General features: G+C 40.3%; 1 protein-coding gene across 1 annotated transcript in view; it reads right to left on the reverse strand.

The window, feature by feature from the left end:
* The window catches only part of ADAMTS3 (ADAM metallopeptidase with thrombospondin type 1 motif 3), a 279,671-nt gene extending 263,359 nt beyond the window's left edge, over window positions 1–16,312 (reverse strand). The window contains exons 1-3 of the mRNA XM_057729161.1: window positions 16,268–16,312; window positions 15,141–15,284; window positions 13,808–13,835 (exon numbers count right to left, since the gene is read on the reverse strand). Coding sequence (XP_057585144.1) covers window positions 13,808–13,835; window positions 15,141–15,209 — 97 coding nt within the window. The 5' untranslated portion in view covers window positions 15,210–15,284; window positions 16,268–16,312. The remainder of the gene's footprint in view (window positions 1–13,807; window positions 13,836–15,140; window positions 15,285–16,267) is intronic.
* Window positions 16,313–25,499: the final 9,187 nt, after the last annotated feature.

Below are 25,499 nucleotides of genomic sequence, written 5' to 3' on the forward strand. Positions count from 1 at the left end.
CCGTTCTCCCTCCTCATGTTCCTTTATTCTCATGACCTGCACACACTGCAGTGCCGCTGGACCTGCTCTCGGACTCTCCTCTCCTGCATCTACCCTCCCTAGCCTGGTGAACTCATCCTGTCTCATGACTCTGAATGCCTTCACCACCATATATCACCAGCCCAGCCTTCCTCCATGAGCTCTTCTCTCATCAATTCAACTGCCCCAGGATTCTCTCCCTGTGGATATTCACCAGGCATCTTAACACTTCCAAAAGTAAGCTTCCTACCTTCCCGCTCCCAGACCGGCACCTCCTCACCCATGTCAGTAAACGACACTCTACCTTCCCAGTTACTCAGACCACAAACTCAACGAAACCATACTTAATTCTTCTCATGCCACACACCTAATCTTTTAACAAATTCTACTGACTCTACCTTCAAAATATCTCCAGACTCTGACCACTACTCACCACCTCCCCTGCTGCTACCCTAGTCCAAACCACCACCTTTCCCTTCACAGGTTATCCTCAAAATAGCGCCAGAGGAATCCAAATAGCAGATCGTGTCACTCTTCTCCTCAAAACCCATTCCGCTCACAAGGTCCAGCACTGGCAACCCTCACATCTCAAGGTCACTGTGCTCACCAGCTCCTGTGCCAAAGTATTCCCCCTGACAGCTGTAGGGTCCCCCCTCAATTCCTTCAGGTCTTTGCTTAAACTTGACCCTTCCATTGAGGTCTCTCCTGACCCCGGTAACTGTCTCATTACTATTTCCCTTTTGCATTTTACTTTTCTCCATAAAACCTGTCACCATCTCACACACTATAAATTTTATTTATGTTTATTTGTTCATCATTTCTTTATGCCTACTAGCATACAAGCTTCACGAGGGCAGGGAGTTTCATCTGTTCTCTTCACTGTAGTTCTCCAGGGCCAGAAACCTGCTCTGAAGTCACTCAATAAATATCTGTGAATGAATGGATGAGAGCAGTTTGAGCTTGAGGGAGTATCCAAAATTAGAATGTGTCCTCTTTTCCCCAAATAGAAATTTACCATCAAGCGATCGATGACAGCAAACCACATGAGGGGTCATTCACCTCTATAGCACGAATCTGCTTGCAAACACTGGGTATATTTCTCGCAGTTCCTGTTGGCCTATAAATCAAACATTTCATAGTATCCAGAACCTACATGTGAAGCTACTAAGAACAACAACAAAAATGGATCTAATCATTAAAACAGACCTCCTGGAATGCAGACACAGAGCCCCTTGTGCTTAGGAACCGGAGGCAGGAAATTAGCCCCCACTCCACAATCCCTTTGGATATTCATAGAATTATAACTATACACGTCAAAAATAAACAAGACCTTGAAAAATCATCTCATCCTTGCCTCTTTCTTACAACTAGGGCATCTCAAGCAGAAGACATCATGTTTTCTTGAGTTAGAGGTGCAGTACCTTTCACCTGCTCCCACTCTCTGTGAGGAGAGATTTTTTCTCTGTGTATTCCAGGCCTCCCCGTCCCGCTTAGCTCACCCTTCCCCACTGAAGAAGCATGACGGATGTGATTAGCAAGTCTGGGAAAAATAAGCAGTTTGCGAAGCTCAGCACTCCCTCATCATCATTCCTGGGAGTGATCCTGATAAGGGCCCTGTTCTCTTCCACTTCCCCAGCGGCAGGCTCTGTCCCAGCCCAGTGGACCTAACACGCACTGGGTGGGGCCCACTGCCTGCCCACGAGAGAGCCAAGTGCTCCTCCCCAGCCTCTTTTGTCAGAGACATTTTCAAGTTTTTAGACTTGCTATTTCTCAACATGTTCAGAACCCAGGCAGGTCAGAAGGGTATGTTTAACTGAGGATCTCCTCAAAAGCTTGAACCACCTATAAGAAAAAGTAGTGTCACATCTCTGTTGTCAGTCGAATGATAACACTAATAATTCTGGTCAGGAAATTCTTTCATATCTAAATTCCTCATTCTAGGGATTTCCCTGGTGGCACAGTGGTTAAGAATCTGCCTGCCAATGTAGGGGACACGGGTTCGAGCTCTGGTCCAGGAAGATCCCACATGCTGCAGAGCAACTAAGTCCATGCGCCACAACTACTGAGCCTGCGCTCTAGAGCCTGTGAGCCACAACTACTGAGCCCATGTGCCACAACTACTGAAGCCCATGTGCCTAGAGCCCATGCTCCACAACAAGAGAAGCCACCACAATGAGAAGCCCGTGCACCACAACAAAGAGTAGCCCTCACTCGTCCCAACTAGAGAAAACCCGTGCGCAGCAATGAAGACCCAATGCAGCCAATAAATAAATTAAATAAATAAAGTAAATAAATAAATTCCTCATTCTAGAGTTTAACATAATGACTTCTTCCTTCTTGCATTGCATGAAGAAAACCACCATCTTGTGTAGCTGGGTGTGTGTGCATGTGCAATATGTATGTACTTCTTTTCACATGCACACACACACACACACACACAAATATTGCACACAAAGTAGCTGAGGACCCAGTGTTCTGTGCTTCCATATACCTAAAGACCTTTGAGCTAGTCAGACTTTCTGTTTTAATGTCAACCATGTTAGGCTTTTCTAATAGTTTCCAAATTTTACTCATTTTCTGAGGCTTTTGGACCATTTACACGTCTGTGTTTTAGCATGATACTTACACATACCAGAGCCTCAGCAAAGGCTGAAGGAAAAGAAAAGTTGCCTCATATTGAAACCTGAATGGGTCAGCTTCACTGTGCTGAGAAGAAGGTGTCATACCCTCTCTTCACCCTTAAAATATCTAAACCAAACTTCTCATTTTCACGTGAATATTCATCTTGTCTTCCTAACTTCACTATTTCTGTTCATGATGTGCTGATTTTCCCAAACTCCCAAGCTAAAAAACTGACTTCATTTCAACTTTTCCCACACTTTATATCATTCCAGTCCTACTGATCTCACCTTAGAAATTTCTCTCAAATTAATCCCCTTTCTTCCAATCACCTTCAAGTTCTTATCACCGCACACTGAAAAGCTGCAAGTACCAAGTCCAAATGCCCCACACAAAATTTCTCACTACCAAATGCTGTATACATTTTATTAGAATATTTTCTAAATTACTTCAAAGTGTTTTGAAGTCTTATGTCTAATATGCCTAGGTTCTACCACTTACTACCTTGGTGATTCTGGTCACTTAAGACTTTTTATGTCAGAACTCACCTGAAAAAATTAGGGCAATAGTATTTAATTCATAGGCTTGTTGTAAAATTAAATGGCCTAATCCAAAGCACTTAACACAGTATCTAGCACATAGTAAGTGCTCAATAAATGTCAGGTATTAATATTATCTGTTATTCTTTCTGAATAGTTTCAACTAGCTCATCATTACTTAAGGATAAAATAAATTTAGAAAACTGTTATCTTCATGTCCATGTCAGATCTGAAAACTGCTTGAAAGACCCTACTAATCAAATCCCCTCACTTCACACATAAGAAACTAAACTCAAATTTAGGTAGTTTAACTCAAATCAAAACTTAACTTTGTAATTTAAGGCCTTCTGTATTTTTTCCCTAATTTGTTTACGACATCATCTCCCATACAACCTGAAGAAACATTCTAATATGCTCATTAGCTTAATCACTCCTGCCTTTAGAGCCCTACTCTAATGCATCAACCAGGAGAAAAGTTTGTTGCTTTCTCTACATCTATGCAAATCTAACCTGGCCCTCATGGCCTTTCTCAAGCCCTGTCTTTTCCAAGAAACCTTCCCTACTAAATTGCCTAAAGTACAGACCTCACGGTCTATATTTCCTAGCTCTGACTACTGTGCACTATCTGTATAATTTTATAAGTTATAAAAAGTTTCCCTATAAGTGAAAAGTTACATGCCTATGTCTTGTCATTTCAGAGATTTTGGGGCAGAGGTGTGATCTTAAATGTGTTTAAATGTCCCCGGTGTACATTAGTCTTTGGGGAAAAGAATTAATGGCTATTTTTGGAAGTGGGGATAATTGGGAAGGAGTGCTCTCACAGCATCACTCTGTGGCCCAGCCTTTGGGGTCATCTTAACTCCTTCACACATTCAGCCACAAAGGCTCACAAATATCTCCTAGAGGAGACTAGATGTCCCCAGCACATTACAAAGACCACACTCCAGAACAGCAAGAGAAGAGAAGTCTTTAATAGTACAATCAACATTGCTAGGACCTGGAATGGCTGCAGTACAAAGTTCTCATATATCATAGCAATTTTTAGCTGATCTAATTAAGACCCAAGCTACCCCAGGCACGCATAATATTGGAATACTTGTGATTGATGCAATGTGGCTTTAGTTCCCAAGCAAAGAAGGGGGTAGGGTAAGATAGTTGAATACTAAAGCTCTGGAGTCAAAAAGCACTGCGTTTGAATGCTGGTTTTAAGCTCGTGTGCTCTTTGGCACACGAAATTATGAAAATTAAGCCTCAGAGAGCTTACCTGTAAAATAGGAAAAAGAGAAAAGGCACATAATGGGCTTGATGCATCTAATAACATTTCAATAAATGAAAAGTTAGCTGCTGTTATCCCCATCGCCACCATCATCTAGCTAGAGCTGTGCAAGAAGGAAGTCAGTTTCAGATTCCTTCTGTGTCCCAGCACCCCTCAGGCCTCTCCCCACTCCGGTGCCACCCCAACCTAGTGTCTCTGCTGGTTAGAAGGGATCTTAAGCACGATGTCAAAAAAGGGCCCGAAGTCCAGACAGGCTGTAACAACCTATGCTCCGTTACCCAACCCAGGGACGGGGATTCTCTCCCACAAATTGTCTGATTGCTCTACACTAGAGGCAGTCACACAGGCAATTTCCTTTATCAGGTATAAATTCTCAGTATTCAACAATCTGGCCACAAGAATGAAATCAAATAAGCATTTTCAAGATCTGCTAAAGAAGCAGCTCCAACAGCATTTCCAAATCCTGAGCCAAGGGTAAGAGAATGACTTTCATCAGAAATGACAGGAGCCAGCTGCTCCAGCAAAGATGTGGGGGGTGAAGAGTGGACATCAGAGAGAACATCACATGCCAAAGGGCTCACCAAGGCTGTAAACACTAACGGAGAAGGGGACACATCTTCTCTCAAAGGCAATTAAAAATTAATCATGACACATGCTGAAATTCTGAACGCAACCAAATTCCTTTTTCCTCACTTCATCTCCTCTAGGCTCTTATCACCACAAGGCAGAGAAACACTTTGATGTCTTTTATTTTAGTTGCAAACCTATTTTCATAGCTACTGCCAGCGGGGGTGGGGGGGGGCACTTTGTTTTTACTCATTAAGAAAGAACAAATAGTTGTGAACTTTAAAATTCTTCTCATTTTTTTCAATCTGGCCTTTTCATAAATATTTGTTGCAATTGCACAATGTTTATGTTCAAGAGAGTCATTTAGGAAAGTACAGCACATGCTTCAGCGTTCCAGAACATGAAATCAGGTAAGAGGAGATCTTTTAAGAAAAGAAAAAGGAAACTATTTTAAAGGAAAATATCCAAGTATTTTCTTTGTTTGCTACATCTCAAAATGATCAAATAATCAATAACAGGATAACAAGTGGAGATTTATTTTTTTTAAGTGAGGCCCAAATGCTAACATTCCAGTCTTAGTTTTTAAAGAATCACTTCTACTGGTTATATTTATCATCATTGGAAATTTTACAGACTCAAGAGCAATATAAGACCTCCTAAAAATTAATATTTCTCATGTGTCTTACAATTTTTTGATGGATAATACTTTTAAAGACTAATATTGAGTCTAGAATTTAAAGCCAGGAAAAATTAGCATTTGTCCCCCGGGGCCAAAGGCTGGGGAAAATATGACAGATAAGAAATATGGATAGCAGTTTTAAAGGTTTTCACTGAAACTTTACTTGTGGTAATTATATTTTCCAAATCTAAAATAGTCTGGCTTATGATTTGACAAAAAGTAGGAGAAACTAGGACAGTCTACTAAGCCGCTGTATTAGTTTCCTATTGCTGCTGTAACAAACTGCCACAAACTTGGCGACATAAAACAACATGAATACATTATCCTACAGTTCTGGAGGTCAGAAGTCTGAAACAGGTTGCACAGGGCTAAAAGCAAGATGTCAGCGGGCTGCATGTCTTTTGGAAGCACTAGGAGTGATCTGTTTTCTTGCCTTTTCAATTTCCAGAGGCTCCCTGTGTTCCCTGGCTCATGGTTCCCTTCTTCCATCTTCAAAGCCAGCAACATCAAACCGAGTCTCTTCTTCACCTCCCTCTTCCATATATAAGGACTTTCCAATGGATAATCCAGGATAATCTCCCCATTTTAAGGTCAACTGATTAGCAACCTTAATTCCATCTGAAGACTTAATTCCTCTTCGCCATGTAACATATTCACAGGTTCCAGGACTTCAAACATAGACATCTTCAGGGTCCATTCCTCTGCCTGCCACAGCTACCAGTTCCCATCAATGTGCCAGAAGTCCTCACAGCTGTGGCGTTACTGCACATGGGCCTCCCAACATCCACCCCTCCTTGTTCTGTAACTGAACTCCAATTTTCCCTCAGGTTAACCACCCCACACTCCACTCTCAATGCCTGTCAATCATGAGTGAAACATCTCAGTCCAGACTAATCAGAGCACTGCATCACCAAGCACAGTGCATGATATGAGAATAAGCTTATGACTCGAGCCAGGTAGCCAATAAAAGCCCCACCAGGAACTATTACTGGAACTGCCAGAACAGAAGTGTTCTGTCTAGTGGGGTGAAAGGTAGAATGATAGCCTAGAGTTGCTGGTGACAGTCTTTGCCACAACTTGGATAGTCACAATCTTATGCTACTAGAGAAATAAAACCAACCCAGAGGAAAAATAAGAGAGAAAGAAAGAGGGAAGGGAGAAAGGAAGAGAGGGAGGGAAGGAAGGTGGAAGGGAAAGAAGGAGGCAGGGGGAGAGAGGGAAAGGAGGAAGAGGGGAGAGAGAGATTGATTCCCGACATTATTTGAGCCCTAGATTCAGCTATACCTGACTTTGATTACCTGATGAATTCTGTCTTCCTTAACCACTATCAACTGGGTTCCTGTTATCTGCATCCAAAGGAGCCATGATTAATACAGGAACTTTCTCTCAATGAAATAGAAAGAAGGAATTTCAATAAGTAAGGTGAAAAGAAAAGAAAGAATTATGTCTGGTATACACAAAATATAGTTGGTGTGGAAAAACGAAATAACTGTTTTTGCTCTATTCCTTACTCAACTCTTCTCCCTCTACTGCTATATTCCAATGAATTAAGCAACATTACCTTGAGATGCCAACAAGAAGATAATATATGAAAACAGAACTCCTAAAGAGCTGTCACATGGTGAGCTGAGTGGCTGGATAGTGTACAAGTCCATGACACACTAAATTAAGGTGCCTGGAAAGCCACGATGGCAGGCAGACCTATCAGAAATGTAAGGACTAGAATGAGGCAGCTCTCCTTGAGTGAACGTGTTTTTTAAAAAGCACAAGACTAAGATATACTAATAATAATACCTATTATTCTACTTGCTTACCCTGTGCCAGCATTTTATGAATCCTTTAAAACTCTATGAAGTAAGAGTAGTATGCTTATGTCACATACAAGACAATGACGCTTTGAAAGGTTAAGGTCATCGACTAGAAAGTAGTTCAATCAGGATTTTAAACCACACAGTGAACAGAGTCTGTGCCCCCGACCACTAGATGGGGGAGGCAATGAATATTAATAGATCCTCTAATGCATACACTGGTTAGATTTTAGATTAAGGAATGGACTCTACATGTAAAAAAGAGGGGTTTTTACATAATAAAAGAAAGAGAACGAAAGTTCATGTGAATAATTATTTCAAACATTCCTTTTATTTCTGTGCATTAGTACATATAAAAGTATATGTACTAAATATGAAGAAAATTGTAGGAAATGTGATTTATTATCTAAGTATTTGACGATTCATATGTTTAATCCTATTTTACTTTCTACAAGTTTCCTAAATGCTATTTTTGTTTTATCAGTCACTTCAAGAACAAGACAGACTGTTTCATGATGCTCACAATTTGTTCTAAATTCCACAGAGATTCATCGTGCTGAATTTGTGGCATTCATTTTTATAAACAAGAGACTGACATTTTACCACAAAATCTCTCCTAGGGATTTATAGTTAGTCAGCAAAGTCATGTAAATGTATTTGGAAAATTAGGATGGATCAATTACATGTGGGAACAGAGATTCCTAAACTAGGAAACTCCATGCTTTACCATCCATTCTAAAGAATATACAACTCTTAAATTCTATTCTGTGACGTGGACAAATCTTCTTAGAGTACTGTTAAAATTACAACACATTTTTACAATAGAATGGTTCACTCTTTGAGGTACTCAATAACTAGAAAAATGATTAATTTATTGCATCTTTCAGGGATTGCATAACCAAATATTTAAAAATTATGTTCAAATGTCAAGAAGAGCAGAACCAAACCTAATTTAACATTAAAATATTTTAAATCAACACTTTCCTACATATTGCTACTAGGAGTTCAGGTCGTACAAATGTCTTCAAAAGTCATTTGTCAAAATGTATCATGTTACTTTGGCTTTACTCAGTAATCAATTTCAAAGGCTCTCTCCTAAAGGAGTCATTGGGAAAGTGGGCAATAATTGATATACAACACTGTGTGACAACGTTCATTATCATGAGAAAATGAATACCATTAGGGAAATAATGACATAAATTAAGGCTTATTAGTATGATGGGATGAAAATGATGCTTACGAGGAGTTTGTAATGACATGGAAAATTACACTAAAATATTAAACAAAACAAAATCGGGTATACAAAAAAAAAAACCAAACCACAATCTGTGTATTAAAAGAAGACTGAATAAGAATATGCTAAATTATAACAAGTTTGATATTTGGGATGACTGTCAAAAATCTGGGGGACACAGAAAAAGAAGATACTACAGAGGGCATGTGAAAAGCATCTACAATCAGAACGAAAACTGATTAATTAAAAAGACGAATTCAACAATTTACAACAGAAGTAGCACAGCTTAGAAGTAAACGCTGATCTCTATTAGAGGAACTCTAAGGAAAGAGTTCCCAAAATTCTGGTACTAATGATCCTCTTTGAGGAAGCATTAGGGTTCCATTTAAGCCTTCACTGTCAATAGATCCAGTCTAAGCAGTATAACCAAATTCTTTACATCGAAACCACTCATGATTTTAGCAGGCAATTTGAAATTTTCCCTAATGGATTTCCAAGGTAATCTGGGTTGGCTCCCCACAAGCAAAGAATGCTTAAAGATAATCATCCTGGAAACAGGGGTGACCTTGGAGATTTCTTAACATTTCTGAGCAATATTATGATTATTTGGTACAATGCAAAAAGAAAACAGTGAGAGTATGGGGAAGAAATAGTTCAGCTAAACAGCAATAAGTTGCTGGTGACAGGTAAGATGCTGCATTTAACATCTTCATTTAAGAAGCTTAAAGCATTTAATTTTAATTATTATGATGCTCTATGGAAGGGTGGGAGCTAAATCAGTAAAGTCAAGTTTATGATCTTGTGCTACAGGGAAGAATAATGGCTTAAAGTGGCTGAAATTCTAAATTTTACAAGGGATCCCTTTAAACTTGCTTTCGACAGCATTTTTTAGTATTACTGCTGGCAAACTGGATTGACAGATTTCAATCTTAGCTTATTTTATTTTCACTGATGCTGGCAACATGGCAAATTATCCCAAATAGACTTCAGAGCCAAATTAGTGAAAATTCCAAACCTGCACATAATTCTAGTCAATCTGACAAATACTTATTGAGCACGAACACAAAAGTGTAAAAAACTGATAAGCCTAAGTCCCTGGCTTTGTGGAGTGAAAAAGGAAGTCACAAAGAGCCTTGATAACATTGAATCATTAATTGTATAGCCATCGTCACCATCCTCATTTTCCTGGGGACCAGTAAAACCTGGAGAGGGGCACAGAACAAGAGTATTTTAGGAAAATCAGAACACAGGCAAATCTCAACATGATAATAACCTGCTTACTGGATCTACACACTGAATAACAAATATTTGAGAGCCCACAAGGTACCAAGCTCTGTTTTCTGTACAGGGTATACAGAAGACATCAAGACAAAGTCTTTGCTCTCTCGAGGTCTATGCTATTGGAAACACTCTGTGCCAAGGAGAAGGTACAGTGACACACTACACCTTGAAAACCAAAGTACCTGAAAATGATGAAAAATTATTTCTCAGGAAACCAGATATTTGAGAGGACAAGATTAGCAACTTTATTTGGTTAAGAATAAAATGCAAAGGAATTTGAAACTGGGAAACAGAAATAGGGCAGAGAAAGATGGATATGCCCCAATTCCAAGAGTGGGGGTGGGAGAGGGAAGACAGCTGAATGCCAAAACCTCACAATGGTTTTTCCTCTGATGACATTCAAGCAATCTCAAGGCCATGGATTATTAAACAAAAGGACTCAGAGAATTCCTTTTCAGATTATTCAATTTCTACAGAACTCCGATTATTCCCTAAGCCACATGTTTCACAGAGCAAAACCCCTTACCCAATCAGGCCAGCTAGCCAGCTACCCACAATTATCCTTGGCATCCTACCAAGGCCATAATCTGAGTCAGAAATGAAAGAACTTCCTGATATGTCACAGAAGTATGCTACCAATCTCATGAAATACATTTACACATACATACACAGTACATAGACATTCACACATGCACCTATATGTATGTATGCATGTGTGCGCATGTGTGGGTATATGTATGTATGTGTGTATGGACATACTCTGTATGCGTGTATGTATGTAGATATGTATGTAGATGGGTAGGTAGGTAGATAGCTCCTCTTTGATTGACAAAGGAGCAGAGAATGAGGTCACAGTTCAAAAACTATTTGCCCATTTTTCCGAGAGTCAATCATACTTTTCCACATACCAAGAGGGCATTTTTCCACTGGGTGGAGAAAAAAGTAAAGAAGTCACATCCCGTACTACACACTTCATGGGTAACCTGCTCCCATCACAGATTGCCCTCTCCCAAACTAAATAAAGGCCTTCCTACTGTAGGGGGTTGAAGCATATCAGATATATATTTTTAATTGGTTTTCTAAGCCAAATACTAAAAAGTATGTATTGTTTTCCTATTTATAAAAAGCATTAAAAAAAACCTGGCAAAATTAACCTACCCTCTGTATAACAAAGGGAGATCAACTGGATGATGGGTGATGCCTTAGAGGGCCTGGACGGGGAGGGTGGGGGGAGTCACGGGAGGGAGAGGATATGGGGATATGTGTATAAATACAGCTGATTGACTTTGGTGTACCTCATAACCTGGTACAAGAGTGTAAAGCAATTATATTCCAAAAAAGAGCTAAAAAAAAAAAAATTAACCTATCCTGTTAGAAGTCACCTTTCATGTGGGTATCCTGCTAGGAAAGTGGCAAAAGTACTGGTAATGTTCTTATTGATCCAGGTACTGGATACCCAGAAGTGTTCCCCTTGTGAGGAATCAGCAAGGTGTACACTTACATGCACCCCCGTGCATGTATATTATATCTTAATAGAAAGTAGTTTTTAAATTTAGCTTCCTAAAAATTTGTGGTTTGTTATTAATTTATATTTACCTCTTCTTGAGATGTCAAATTATTCACAAATTATTCAGAAACATGGAATTTTCTCTAGCCAATCTGTAGATCAATAAATATAAGTTAATTAATTCTACAAACTTTATTAGTCTTTCCTAATTGTGTCACTGATCAAATAGCACCTCCAGGCAGTTATATAAAACTACTTTCGAATCAATTATTGAAAAAAAAAAATTCAACTATATGTAGAAAAGTACATTTTACCAAACCTCCAGGTTAGCAATCCCTTGATGCATGGGGACAGGGTAAACCAATCTCACTACCGCACATCAAATTTTTAAAATATATTTTTAAATTTCTCTTAAGAACAACATAAAAGATTATAATCCAAAGCCAAATGATACACTTCTGCTATCACAAAACTCATGAGTCTAATCTATTTTTACCTTTATTTCTTCCCTTAAGTCAGCTTGAAAATGGTAAATAAAAATGATAATAATAAAAGAGAGAAATCATAAAGCGGAGGAACTTGGGAGCAAGTAGATCTCCAGCAACACAACCTAAGAGTGCCCTGCTCTCTTCTCTTCTGTGCTCTCATATCTCTCTTACCAAATTAAAGCAGACCTGTACTACTTTCTTCCCTGAAGACAAGAGCTATCTAAGTAGTTTATATTAGCAAAAGGACTGGACCAAAGTCTAACCCAGGGCCTTTTACATATGAGCATGCTGATTCTATCTGAAAATTTAATCAAAGCAATATATTTTATTCCTTGTAGAATGAGTAATATTAAAATAGTTTTTTAATCTACATATTGAAATGTTGGGACATTTAAGTAATCAAATGTTTAAGAAGTAAAAACTAAGATAGCTTTCTTTTCCTACTTGTTTGAAGACTTGTTAAAAAGGAAAATCCTTCTTTAAAAAGATACAAATTGATGGCTGAATGCTATCAACTACAAATGACAAATGTCTCTTCACAGACACTGTATTTTGAATGGAGTTCTCAGTAACTCTCCTCTCATGTATCCTGCTGTTCCTGGAGAGGTCTAAGCTTGGGGAGGAGTTCCAACAATGCTAAAAGCTGAGTAAGAAGGGAGCATTCTGATATGATGATATATGGCTACATACAAATACCTCTGGGCCTGGATCTTGGGGTCCCTGCATTAGTTTGCAAGTATGGAATTCCGCAAGCTCTCCACTATGCACTATAGCAGGTTGCTGTATAACCTCTCAAGCTTCATTTCCTTCAAATCTAAAATAGGCACAATGTGTCCCTACCCCCTAGTGCAGTTGTGAGAAATAGATGACATAAGGCACACAAAGCAATTAGTGCTGTGCCTGGCACACAGCACACTGGCAACGATTTGTAACTACACCTGCAGTAACAAAAACTTTTCATCTAAAGATGACTTTACAGTATCACGTAACAAATACAGAATTTACAGAGACTAACACTCTGCCAAAAGGAAAGTTATCTTTTAAAATAACCCAACGTGTATAACAAGACTGAATGGAGCCTGGCTTCTTGACAGATGACTTTCAGTCTCTGAATTCAGAACAAACACATTATTATAAATGGCTTCAAAAAAGACCATGGACTTTGGAGGGAAATGTTACAAGTTACACTCTCCGAGCCTCAGTGTCCTCACCCATAAAATGGGAATAATTCCGTATCGTCAGGTAATACCAAGGTTTCAGATTTATTTGCAAAAGGCCTAACAGCATCTTACAAATTAGTAGATAATGATTTCAAAGCAGATGGCATAAGAAAAGTCATCAGAGAGATTATTCAAAGTGGGAAAACTTTTAAGAGAAAACTTTCTATCACCTGTACTTCATTTTTCTCTTCTTTGTAGCATTCTCACACTGTTTCTCTTCTAATCAGATGTGCTCCTCCTAATGCTACACAAGATGATTTAATTTATCTCCATATCTTCTTTCAGTCCCTCCATCACTCTCCAAGTACCTACCAGTGGCTTGTCCAAAGACAGTTAACACATTGACCCCTGAAAAGTCCAACTGTGGGAGAATTTTTACATCACTACAACTCAGACTGAGGAAAGTGACACCCTCCTCCAGAAAGAGGAAGAGAAGAATAGAAATGTTCTTGGACTACCAATTGTTTCTTTAACCATCAATGGGAGAAATTTCAGAAACAATATTTTGCTTAGCTTACTTCATTCCCTACTTTCTACTAAGATAAGAGTGACATCTGAGAACAAGGCTTACCTATTTGCACCATTTCTTCATTACCAGCCTGGAAAGGAGGGGGAAAAGTAAGAAAAAGAAACAGTTACTGGGTTTCATCTTATCACCTTATGCGTCCTATTTCTACCATTAATGCTTTTCAGGAGCTGGCTAATCAGGAAATGCTGGAGACGGGGACTGGTGCCTAAGGGTTGCACCTCGGTTTGTAGAAGGTTCTTGTGACAGGAGCATGACCCAATTTAATAACAATTTGGGACACGGTGCCGTGTGCCCGTTTTAATTTTAATTTAACATTTATGAAGCCAGCAAAAATAAATACTGACACTCAATATTCTCTTCTGAAAACTCCAGGTACTGGGTCAGGAGTAGAAAAGGAAGTCTGAATTTACATGTGCAAAAAGAAGTCTAAATCCTGATTAATCAGATTTGAGGTCAGGAATTAACTAGACAGTTCTCTACTTTTCACCCTACGGTCAGAGCAGGCAGACCAGAGACGCTGCAAAAACTCACAGAGAAATTCTGTACCCAAAGTCCCACCGGCCCTGTGCTGATGTGATTTACTACAAGCGGCTCGGCTCATCCCGCTGAGCCTTCTCAAGGACTCTTCTGAGGGCGTCGGGCTTCACCTTGAGTCTCCAAAGGCTGGGGGCTGGGCCGAAAAGAAACAGAGCTGCTCTCAACTTAGCTTCAAAAAGAGGAGGAGTTGTGCAGAGGGGGAGGGGAGAAAAGCGGACGGCGCCTCCAGCCGCTGCCCAGGAAAATGCAGGGCAGGAAACGTCCCCGGGCCCCCCTCCCCAACTGTCAAACCCCAGCCCTGCCGCGGTCCTCCCAGGACACGTGTCTACTGGATCACTCCCTGTCCGGCCCAAGGACTTCCTGAAACCCCCGCCTCCCGCTGCCCGAAAAAGCTGTGAGTCAGTGAGGAGGAGAGAAAGTCCCGCGAACCCGTCTGCGGCTGCCGCAGCCAGAGCACTGGGATCCCGGACCCAGCGTCCAGAACTTCATTCAAGCGCCCAGACCGCCCTCCGGAAAGGGGAAACCCAGACGGCCCCGCGAGGATGCGAATTGGCTGCAGTCTGTCACCAGGAATTGTTACGAATGCCGCACAGTGAAGCCCTAGGTGTGACAAGCCTGGGCTCCCGAAGTGGGAGTCCTAAGCTCCCGTGCAGTTCAACCCCCCCACCCCAGAAAGCCCCGCACGCTGCGCCCAGCCCTCGGAACACCGTCCGTGAACGCACCAGATAACAGGGAAGGGTGGGAGGGGGAGGAGGAGAAAGAGGAGGGGAAAGAGGGGAGGAACTTTTTCGGGAAAAGGTTGGGTTTGAGTTTTTTATTGTTATTATTTTCCACTTACTTGTCCATCAGCTGAAGTCCTAACCTCTACCAGAGCGGCTGCTATCAACCAAAGTGACAGGAGAACCATCACGCGTCGAGTTCACTTTTCAACTACTGGGCACAGCGAATGCCCAGAGCAAACCACCCCCCCAAAATAAATTTCCTTAAAAAAGAAAAAGAAAAAAAGGAAAAAAATGCAGAATTAAAAACAAAAACAAACAAACAAAAAAACCACACTGATCTTCCGTGCTTTGCTTCAATGAAAATGAAATCTGAGCTCTGAGACTGGCCCCCTCTGCTCTGCAGTTCTTTCCACTTCACCTTCTCACCCCGTCCTCCCAAACAGAGTGTGCAGAAGCGAGAAGGTGCTGCGAGCCGGGTACTGGCTGCGTCGGGAGAGGGGGGAAGGGACGAGGGGCTTCCAACTATCTCTGCCCGGAGCGGCTTTTTCTAGGCTTTTCGAGCACCATGGGTCCCTACGGTTAGCGCTGAGAATGCTTGGGTCCCCTGGAGCACAGCACGGGGAAGTATTAGCGAGAGAGACGAGCGAGCGCGAGCGGGAGAAAGAGGCAGGGAGAGGGCGACTCCGCCGCTCGCTTAGAGGTGGGGGCGGGAGGAGTCGAAGGGGAGGAGGAGGAGGCAGGCGGAGGAGGTGGGAGGAGTGGGCCGCTCGCCGGCTCCTGTTGCTCGCAACGCGGCCGTGCGCTCGCTGCCGGCGACCCGCGGGGCGCTAATAAGGCGGCCAGAGCCCCCCGGGCGGCCCCACCCGCCACGGCGCCCACGTCACGCGGGGCCCGGGCCCGCGCCCTCCGCGCCAGCCGGGACGGCCGGGGCGGGCGCTGCCGGCGCGGGAGGAGCGGGGAGGAGCGGGCAGGAGCTGGGAGGACGGCGCCCGCGGCCGGCCGCAGGCAGGGTCAGGCTTTGAAGCCGCGCGGGGGCTCGAGCGGCCCGGGCTCGACACGCCCGCCACCCCCCCTCCACACACACACCCCAACCCCGGGATCTTCTTCCCCGCGACAGGGGCGAGGGGAGGTGGCGGTCCAGGGGAGCCGCCGGCCCCGACTGGCGGGACCGGCTTCCAGTTAAGTATAGGAAGGCGGAGGGTCCAAGGGTCGGTCGGGCTTTAGGAAATTCACCTCCGCCTACCTTCAGGGCTCTCCCGGAGAGAGGGCCTTGGAACCTCCAGGTCGTGACCACGTAGTCATCTCCCCTCCGGACACCAGCCGCCTACCACGTTTTGTGGGGGTGGTTCCTCCCCCCTGTTCAGTTCTTGTTTATGCTTTATTGGTTTATATTAGTTTGAAACGATGCCTTCTCTCTTCCTTGAGTCACCGGATGCTTCCGTTTATCACTAGAGTACACAGGCCTCAGCGTCTCTTTCTCTCACCAAGATTAAGTTATCAAACGATATCTGCCCTTCGTGGCCCAGAGCTTTCTGGGAAGAGATAGCAGCAACCTGGGCTCCAGAGACTTCAGAAAGGGTTTGCTGGCATCCAAGCGCAAGCCCACTTCCCTCGGGTAGACTCCTGTGGCCGCTTTCCAGGGAGCAGAGGGGTGGAGAAGGAGATACTTCCAACCTCCAATGACCAGTTTCTGACAGTCCCTCCCCAGAACAGGCCGTGAGACAGGAGTAAATAGGCACAAATTTAGGTATGATTTTCAAGACTTCAACTGGAAGGAGTCTTTCAGAGGCCTGCCTAAAATAAAATGTGTAGAAGCTACTGTTTATTTTGCTAAGGGATGCGTCCATAAGTCATAGTTCCTTTTCTCTTTTAAAAATGGTGTGCACTTGGAGGGAATACTTTGATTCATTATTTAAAGGTTGCATCTTAAGCTTGCACATGGCAGGGTTTGTGTTCACTGATGTGTCATCTAAGTCTTCTCAGAATCATATGTACAGGACACTTACATGTTCAAATGAGAAACCAAATAACTGAATAGCCCCACCTAGTAACGTGGGGTATTAGGTTAATTAGTTATTAGCTGGAATAATAATTAGACCTCAGCACTGAAGTATCTCTGAATTACTTTTTCCCTTCAATTAAAGCCTCCAGCATTTTTGTAACCTATCATTGACTTACTATCTAGGAGTGATTTGCTGAATTTTGTGCTTGGTTTTCTTATTTATTGAAAGAAATAATCCTCGTGTTCTATAAATAAAAATTGTGTCAATTTATGCTGACAAGTAAAAGAATTATAGAGTACAAATCAGAAACCCTGGGTTCTAGGCCCAGCTAACAGCTGACTGACCTTGACAAGTCACTAAAACTCTATTTTGGTTTTGCCCCTATGAGATATTTCAGCTCTAAAATTATCTGATTTTAAGTAATAACAAGTACTGTATTCAGCCATGGGATTACAGTAGTCCTTTTTGTGTTAATTTCATAAAGTTTGGACATTTGTTATCATCATAACTCCTGCATAACAAGCAATTCACGTGACTTTCATAAAAGCAGTGGCTTTAGATGTTTTTGGCCATGACCATGGAAAGAATGTATTTTACACTGTGACCCAGTAAAAATTTTCATGATTCAGTACTTATTACATGCAACTACCCTGATATTTTCTATCCTATTTGTTTTGTTTTGTTTTGTTTCCCAAATACTGCTCAGGATCCACTTCATTGATTTCACAACCCAATAAGTTCATGACCCTCATTCTGACAAACATTAATTTGAGAGCATATAATAACGTTTATATTTCTTTGATTCTAAATAAGTTGAGTTCTTATTAATAAGGTTCTCCCAATATACAAAGTTTCCCAAAGTATGACCTGGAATGTTAAATGTTTTACAAATATAATAATAATAATAATTCTCTAACAGTATGTGAAATGCTCATATGAACAAAATGAAATGGGTTTCTGTATTTCAGAACTTCACAGGGACTTTAATATCCTAGGTGCATTGTGAGTGGTCAAGAGAGAGATGTAATACACTCTGGTTCTCCTACTGATGTGACCACAGGATGCTTTTTTTCTCATGCTTTATCCTCTGAGGAATGCACTTGGAAAAATGCCATTATGAAGACCAATTACTAAAGTAAAATGAATTTTGAGATAGGTAGGATTCACAAAGAGATTCTACCTCGGTTTTCTCAACTCTAAAATCGGTTTACTAATAACTGTTTTGCAAAATGTTCATGAAAATTAACATAACCTTGCATGTAAACTGTTGAGCACGTTGTCTACAACATAGTAAGGGCTTAAATGAAGATTTCTTAGATGAATCTGTATGGCATATGTATACATAGCTCACTGATAATGAAATATGGCAAGTCCTAAGAAAAGTAGGAAAATATAAACAACTAAAACATTATGAACTTTTAATTTTACCAGCGATAATGTTAGGAATAAAAGGCAAAGGAGTCATTGATTTCCTTCCACAAATTGACCTCTGCCTGCCTGCCTAGCATCAAATCTCTGCCCTTCCCTGCATGTTTCCTTGCCTCCAGCAGCAGTGTTTTTCCCAGATCCCACATAGCACAACCACACACTTGCTCATATTGATTTTTCAGTCGTAAGACCTGTCCTCCTCCTGTCCCCAAGTCAAAGAAAGGCAAATTACAGGAGATGCTGATAGGTGCTCCACAAAATACTAAAGCAATACTTGTATGTTTTCTTCCAAAATATGTTTTAAGTGGAGAAATAATTTCAAAAGTAATCACGTGTATGTAGTCTCCCTAATTGTGAAATCATCCCCTTTAAGACTTGTTTCATGAAATCAATTGATATATGGATATTTTAACATGTGCATCCTTGTATTGGCACCAATTAACAAAGCAGAGAGCTGTATGTGTGTGTATTTTCTGTTTGATGCTGACAAGTCAATGCTGTCTATCTTGTAATAATGACATTTTCGTACCTAATGTTTATTGTATATTAAAACATAAAAATTTTTTAAAAATGTCACTTCTTACCACAAAGAATTCATTTCTAGGTTTGTTGTTGTTTCTGTTGTTTACCTTTCCCACACTTTTTTTTTTAAATTGAGACTTTTCTTTTAGAGCAGTTTAAGGTTCACAGAAGAATTGAAGGGGAAATACAGAGATTTCCCAAATCCTGCCTGCCCTTGAACACACATAGCCTGCCTTACTGTCAACATCCCCCAAAATGTAACAGAAGAGTGGTACATTTGTTAGAATTGATGAACCTGCGTTGACACATCATAATCACCCAAAGTCCACAGTTTACATTATGGTTCACTCTTAATTTTGTACATTGTATGGGTTTGGACAAATGTATAATGACAGGTATCCATCATTATAATATCATACAGAGTATTTTCACTGCCCTAAACGTCTTCTATGCTCCACCTATTCATCCCCCCAACCCCAGGCAATAACTGATCTTTCTTACAGTCTCCATAGGTTTGCCTTTTCCAGAATGTCCTTAGGTGAGATCATGTAATGTGTAGAATTTTCAGATTGGCTTCTTTCACTTAGCAATATACATTTAATTTTCCTCCATGTGTTTTCATGGCTTGATAGCTCATTTCTTTTTAGCACTGAATAATATTCCATTGTCTGAATGTACTACTATAGTTTTTCTATTCAACTACTGAAGGACATCTTTGTTGCTTCCAAGTTTTGTCAATTATTAATAAAAGTGCTAGAAACATTCTTGTACAGGTTTTTGTGTATATATAAATTTTCAGCTCATTTGGGTATATACCAAGGAGCATGTTTGCTGGATCATATGGTAAGAGTATTTTTAGTTTTGTGAGAAACTGCCAAATTATTTTCCAAAGTGGCTGTACCATTTTGCATTCTCACCAGCAATGAACGAAAATTCTTGTTGTTCTGCATCTTAGCCAGCATTTGATGCATCTGTGTTCCAGATTTTGGCCATTGTAATAAGTGTGCAGTGGTATCTCGTTGTTTTAATTTGCATTTCCCTGATGACAAATGAAGGAGAGCATCTTTTCATATGCTTATTTTCCATCTGTATGTCTTCTTTGGTGAGGTGTCTGTTAAAAGCTTTTGGCCCATTTTTTAATTGGGTTTTTTGTTTTCTTATTTCATGTTACGAGTTCTTTGTATATTTTAGATAGCAGTCCTTTATGTTTATTTTTTGCAAAAAAATATTTTGCAAATATTTCCTCCCAGTCTGTGGCTTGTCACCCTTTTGACCTTGACTTTCAGGAAGCAGAAGTTTTTAATTTTAAAGAAGTACTTTCTCACACTTTTAATATATCTAATGACCTTCTGGCAATATTGATTAAATAGATTATAATTTTTAAATTTTTTCCTGTGGGTCAAACAAATCTGAAAAATTTCTCTACTTAACTGCGCTCCAAGTGTAAGTGCAGAACTTTATTGCATCATGATTGATTAGATTTACCTCCACCTCCCTCTCTGAATTGCAAGTTCCTTGAGGGCATTGACCTCTGCTTTATTCACTTTCTTTTTTTTTTTTTTTTTTCCATATATTTAGACTGTACAATTTGGTATCCCAATATCCCAATTCATTCCCCACCAAGCCTCCCTGCTTTCCCCACTTGGTGTCCATGTGTTTGTTCTCTACATCTGTGTCTCTATTTCTGCCTTGCGTTTCCTCTTTCATAGTTGTTAGCATTTGCCTTATGTATGGAGGTGCTCCTGTATTGGGTGCATATATATTTATAATGGTTATCGCCTCTTCTTGGATTGATCCCTTGATTTTTATGTAATGCCCTTTCTTGTCTCTTGTAACATTTTTTATTCTAAAGTCTATTTTATCTGATATGAGTATCGCTACTCCAGCTTTCTTTTGATTTCCATTTGCATGGAATATCTTTTTCCATCCCCTCACTTTCAGTCTGTATGTGGCCCTAGCTCTGAAGTGGGTCTCTTGTAGACAGCATATATATGGGTCTTGTTTTTGTATCCATTCAGCCAGTCTGTGTCTTTTGGTTGGTGCATTTAGTCCATTTACATTCAAGGTAATTATCGATATGTCTGTTCCTATTATCATTTTCTTAATTGTTTTGTTTGTTTTTATAGGTCCTTTTCTTCTCCTATGTTTCCTGCTTAGAGAAGTTCCTTTAGCATTTGTTGTAGGGCTGGTTTGGTGGTGCTGAATTCTCTTGGCTGTTGCTAGTCTGTAAAGCTTTTGATTTCTCTGTCGAATCTGAATGAGATCCTTGCTGGGTAGAGTATTCTTGGTTGTAGGTTCTTCCCTTTCATCACTTTATTTTTTTTTTCTTATTTATTTATTTATTTTTTTTGGGGGGGGGGGTACACCAGGTTCAATCAACTGTTTTTATACACATATCCCCGTATTCCCTCCCTTCCTTGACTCCCCCCCCTCGAGTCCCCCCCACCCTCCCCACCCCAGTCCTCTAAGGCATCTTCCAACCTCGAGTTGGACTCCCTTTGTTATACAATAACTTCCCACTGACTATTTTACAGTTGGTAGTATATATATGTCTGTGCTACTCTCTCGCTTCGTCTCAGTTTCCCCTTCACCCCCCGCCCTCTCCCATACCTCGAGTTCTCCAGTCCATTCTCTGTATTATTCACTTTCAATTAGAAGTTTCTAGCACAATTTCCATCCCATGGAAGTTGCAGAGTACTTTAAATACTACACCCTGAGCATGTGCAGGGAAGATCATGTCCTTTTTTCCCAACCTAGTGTTGAGCTTTATTCCAGGTCCTAGGGATCTTGACACCTAGAACTAGCACTGGGAGACCGTAGAGTAGGTATATGGGACTGACCACTATAGGACCACGAAAGCTACACCTATCGGACTTCCCTAGTGGTACAGTGGTTGAGAATCCACTGGCCAATGCAGGGGACAGGGGTTTGATCCCTGGGCGGGGAAGATCCTACATGCCACAGAGCAACTAAGCACATGTGCCACAACTACTGAGCCTGTGCTCTAGGGCCTGCAAGCCACAACTACTGAAGCCCTCTTGCCACAACTATTGAAGCCCGCACACCTAGAGCCCATGTCTCACAGCAAGAGAAGCCACCACAATGAGAAGCCAGAGCACTGCAACGAGGAGTAGCCCCCACTAGCAGCAACTAGAGGAAGCTGGCACGCAGCAACTAAAACCCAACACAGCCAAAAATAAAATTAATTAATTAATTTTTAAAAAAAAGCTAGACCTATCAACCATCTTTTCCAACTCTCCACCCACTATAGCCTCAAAGAACACAGCTACAAGACTTGCAAAATGAGGAAATAGGGCTGATATCAGCATATATAGAATTACTTTGTTGATCATTGAGGACAAGAATTTTGCTCTCACATGGAACCTGCCCCTGTTTTATGTAATTAATACTGACTTTTCATTTGTGGATCAGAGAGTCAAGCATGCTATGTATACATTACTCTTAATATTATTATTTCTTTAACCAAGGCATTAAGTTGATTAGGAATTAGGATGCTAACATTTCATACTCAGAGAATAGAGCCTGGCACATAGCAGGCACTCAAAGAATATTTGTTGAATGCATGAAGGAATGAATATTTACTGTCTCTACTTAACAGAGTGAAATGAATAGGTTTTCTTTCCCCCCTTACTATCAATGAATAAGCAATTTCCATTCTGGACATTTTTCATAAGAGTTTCTGGACGTCCCATTGAAAGAAAAAAAAAATTAAACAGGAAAATTTATGAATACAAAGATCAAGAAATTAGAAATGGAAAAGCCTTACTAGGTCACCTAGTTCATGCTCTGGCTAGGGGTTGAGGCTGTGCTATTCCCACAACCTTTTCCTCCAGAGGAAAACCAATATCTTTTAAGTGTAAATTTGGACTTTAGGGTTTTTTATTCAGTCATTTGCTTTTAGAAGAATAATTCCACTATGGGACAACACTTGAAGAAAAATTATTTCTCATTTTCCTTTTTTTTCCCCCTTGATTTAAGATTGTTCATTTCTCCCTCATCTTTGACTAACACTATAAATAGCCTTCTTGCTTTCCTTGATAGAGTTTGGCTTAACAATTAATATATTTAACTGTTTATACCCAACTAATATAAACAGATAATATTATCTATCTTCCACTGTTTTTATAATTTTTCTCTTTTTCCTCAAGTCTTTGGGAATATTTGTGCTTGGAAACTCTGAATGATAATAGAAAACCAGAGTCTTCCTGGGGTGTAAACAGAAGTAAGGGAGCAATTAAAATTTAGAATTCTTCCAAATGTTCCTTGATATGATTCCAGAAGGGTTCCTGGACCCAATTCCAACCTGCGTGTGTGTGGAGGCTTCCCCACACTAATAAGCAATTCTAGGGCACCAGCAGGGTGTCCAAGAATTCAACTCAATTCTGACACTATCTCCCCAGAGAGAGCATCATATTCTACAGGTAAAGGGCTCAGTCCTCAATACTGTCCTCCATTTCAGTTGCCAATCTCAAGCCCAGCTTGTTACCTGGGCTTCTAACTGACGGGCTATAAACTGGAGGTTCCTATGACCCCCTCTGACTCAGGATGCCAATCCCAAGTACAGGTTATTACTTGTATTTCTGACCAATTTGCTATAAATCAAAGGTTCCCACCAACTTCTCAGGTTCCAATAATTCTCTAGAATGGCTCATAGAACTCAGGAAAAACTGTTTACTCTCTAGATTACCATTTTATTATAAAAAGGATATTAAAGTGTGAATCAACAGTTAGATGAAGAGATACCTAGGACAAGGCATAGGAAAGGGCACGGAGCCTCCAAGCCCTCCTCAGATCCACCACTTTCCCCATTCTCCACATGTTCACCAGCTCAAAAGCTCTCCAAATCCTGTACTTTGGGGGTATAGGAAACTTCATTACATAGGCATGGTTGATTAAATCATTGGCCATCATGATTGATTCAACTTCCAGGCCTTCTCCCTCACCCCTAGGTAGAGTGGGGTGAACTGAAAGCTCCTCTCTAACCACATGGTTGGTTCTCCTGGCAACCAGTCCCCACCTTTTGGTGGAATCCAAAAGTAACCTTCCCCTAAGTGTTCTAAAGGACTAAGGACGAAAGACTAAATATTATCCCATTATTCCTTTTGCTCAGGAAATTCCAAGGGTTTGGGGAACTGTGAGCCAGGAACTATGGATGAAGACCATATATATGTGAGAAGACCAAATACATATTTTCCCTATAAATTACAGTATGGCAATGACATAACCTAATAGTTATAGCTATTTTATTAGAGAAGCCTTTAGAATTATCATCAGATTACTTCACATTGATGCCATGGTTTTCCTCTTGATAGCTAAAGGAACTCTAACATAGATGAGAATTTAAGATTATTGAATATAGTCCATTATTCTCATGGAGAGGCAGAGGTTCAAAATAGGAGATGTAGCAGAGTGTTTTTAACATAGCAGACCATTCAATAAATGTATGTTTAAATAGTTAACTGACTCATACTAATTATACCAATGCTTGTATTTTGAAGGGTCATCAAATTGTTAACTTCAGAACTGTGAATTGTTTTTTAAAACTGTCGATTCAATGTTACAAAACATCTGGGAGGTACCTCATGGTACCTTTTGAGCTTTGAATTAATTACCACTTAAAAATATTAGAATGAGTCACCATTTTCAATGGAACTCAATAGAATTTACTGGGGGAGAGATTCAGCAAATTAGCAGTTACTGCTCATAAATTGGGTTCTCTTATAGGAGGAGAGTGTAGGTTACCTTCAAGTCAGAAATGTAGTTAAGCGCTCTGAATTTACTGTAGAGTCAAAACAAGATGAAAAGGGTTTCTATGGGAGAATAAACTATATTAAAACTGCATTTGAGAGAATCCCTCTACTTAATTGTTACTGTTAGTTAACAAAACAATTTCCATAATAAAATTTACTGTAGATTTTTGAGATTAGGATACTCCACTTTTTCCATGCTGTCTGAAAGCTGAGAAAGAGTCAGATGTCTTCTGGGTATTCAACACAATGACTACACAGAAAACTACAGTTCTGCTATATGGTGAGGCACAATGTATTTTGCACATCATTGAAATTCAAACTAACAGAGAGAGTTTACATTTTTTTATCAATTTTCTGAACCCTCATATTATTTGTCCATTGACTGGCAGTCTTCATAAAATGTTTATATAGGTTTTGTCTTTATTTTTTTAAGAGAAAAACAAACAAATTTTACATTCCACCGAGTTGCCTAAAGTTATCCCCACTTTTACCTCATAAAACCTTTTCAATAAGATCAGTTCTTTAGTTCTCAGGGTATTGTATGCATTCATTAAAGTAGCAATTAATGTCCCAGACTAGAATTAGAAATAATTTGCATAGAGAAAATGGGCAGAAGAAAAGAATCCACCAAAGCAGAAGAAAAATTAGTTATGAAATTAACAAGTCCTAGGCTGTCTCTCCTTAAAAAAACACAACTCACAATCTTAGAATCTAGTTTTTAGGAAGAAAAACAAAGACAAAACTAAACTAA

This window comes from Hippopotamus amphibius, chromosome 3, assembly GCF_030028045.1.
Source record: "Hippopotamus amphibius kiboko isolate mHipAmp2 chromosome 3, mHipAmp2.hap2, whole genome shotgun sequence".
NCBI lineage: Eukaryota > Metazoa > Chordata > Mammalia > Artiodactyla > Hippopotamidae > Hippopotamus > Hippopotamus amphibius.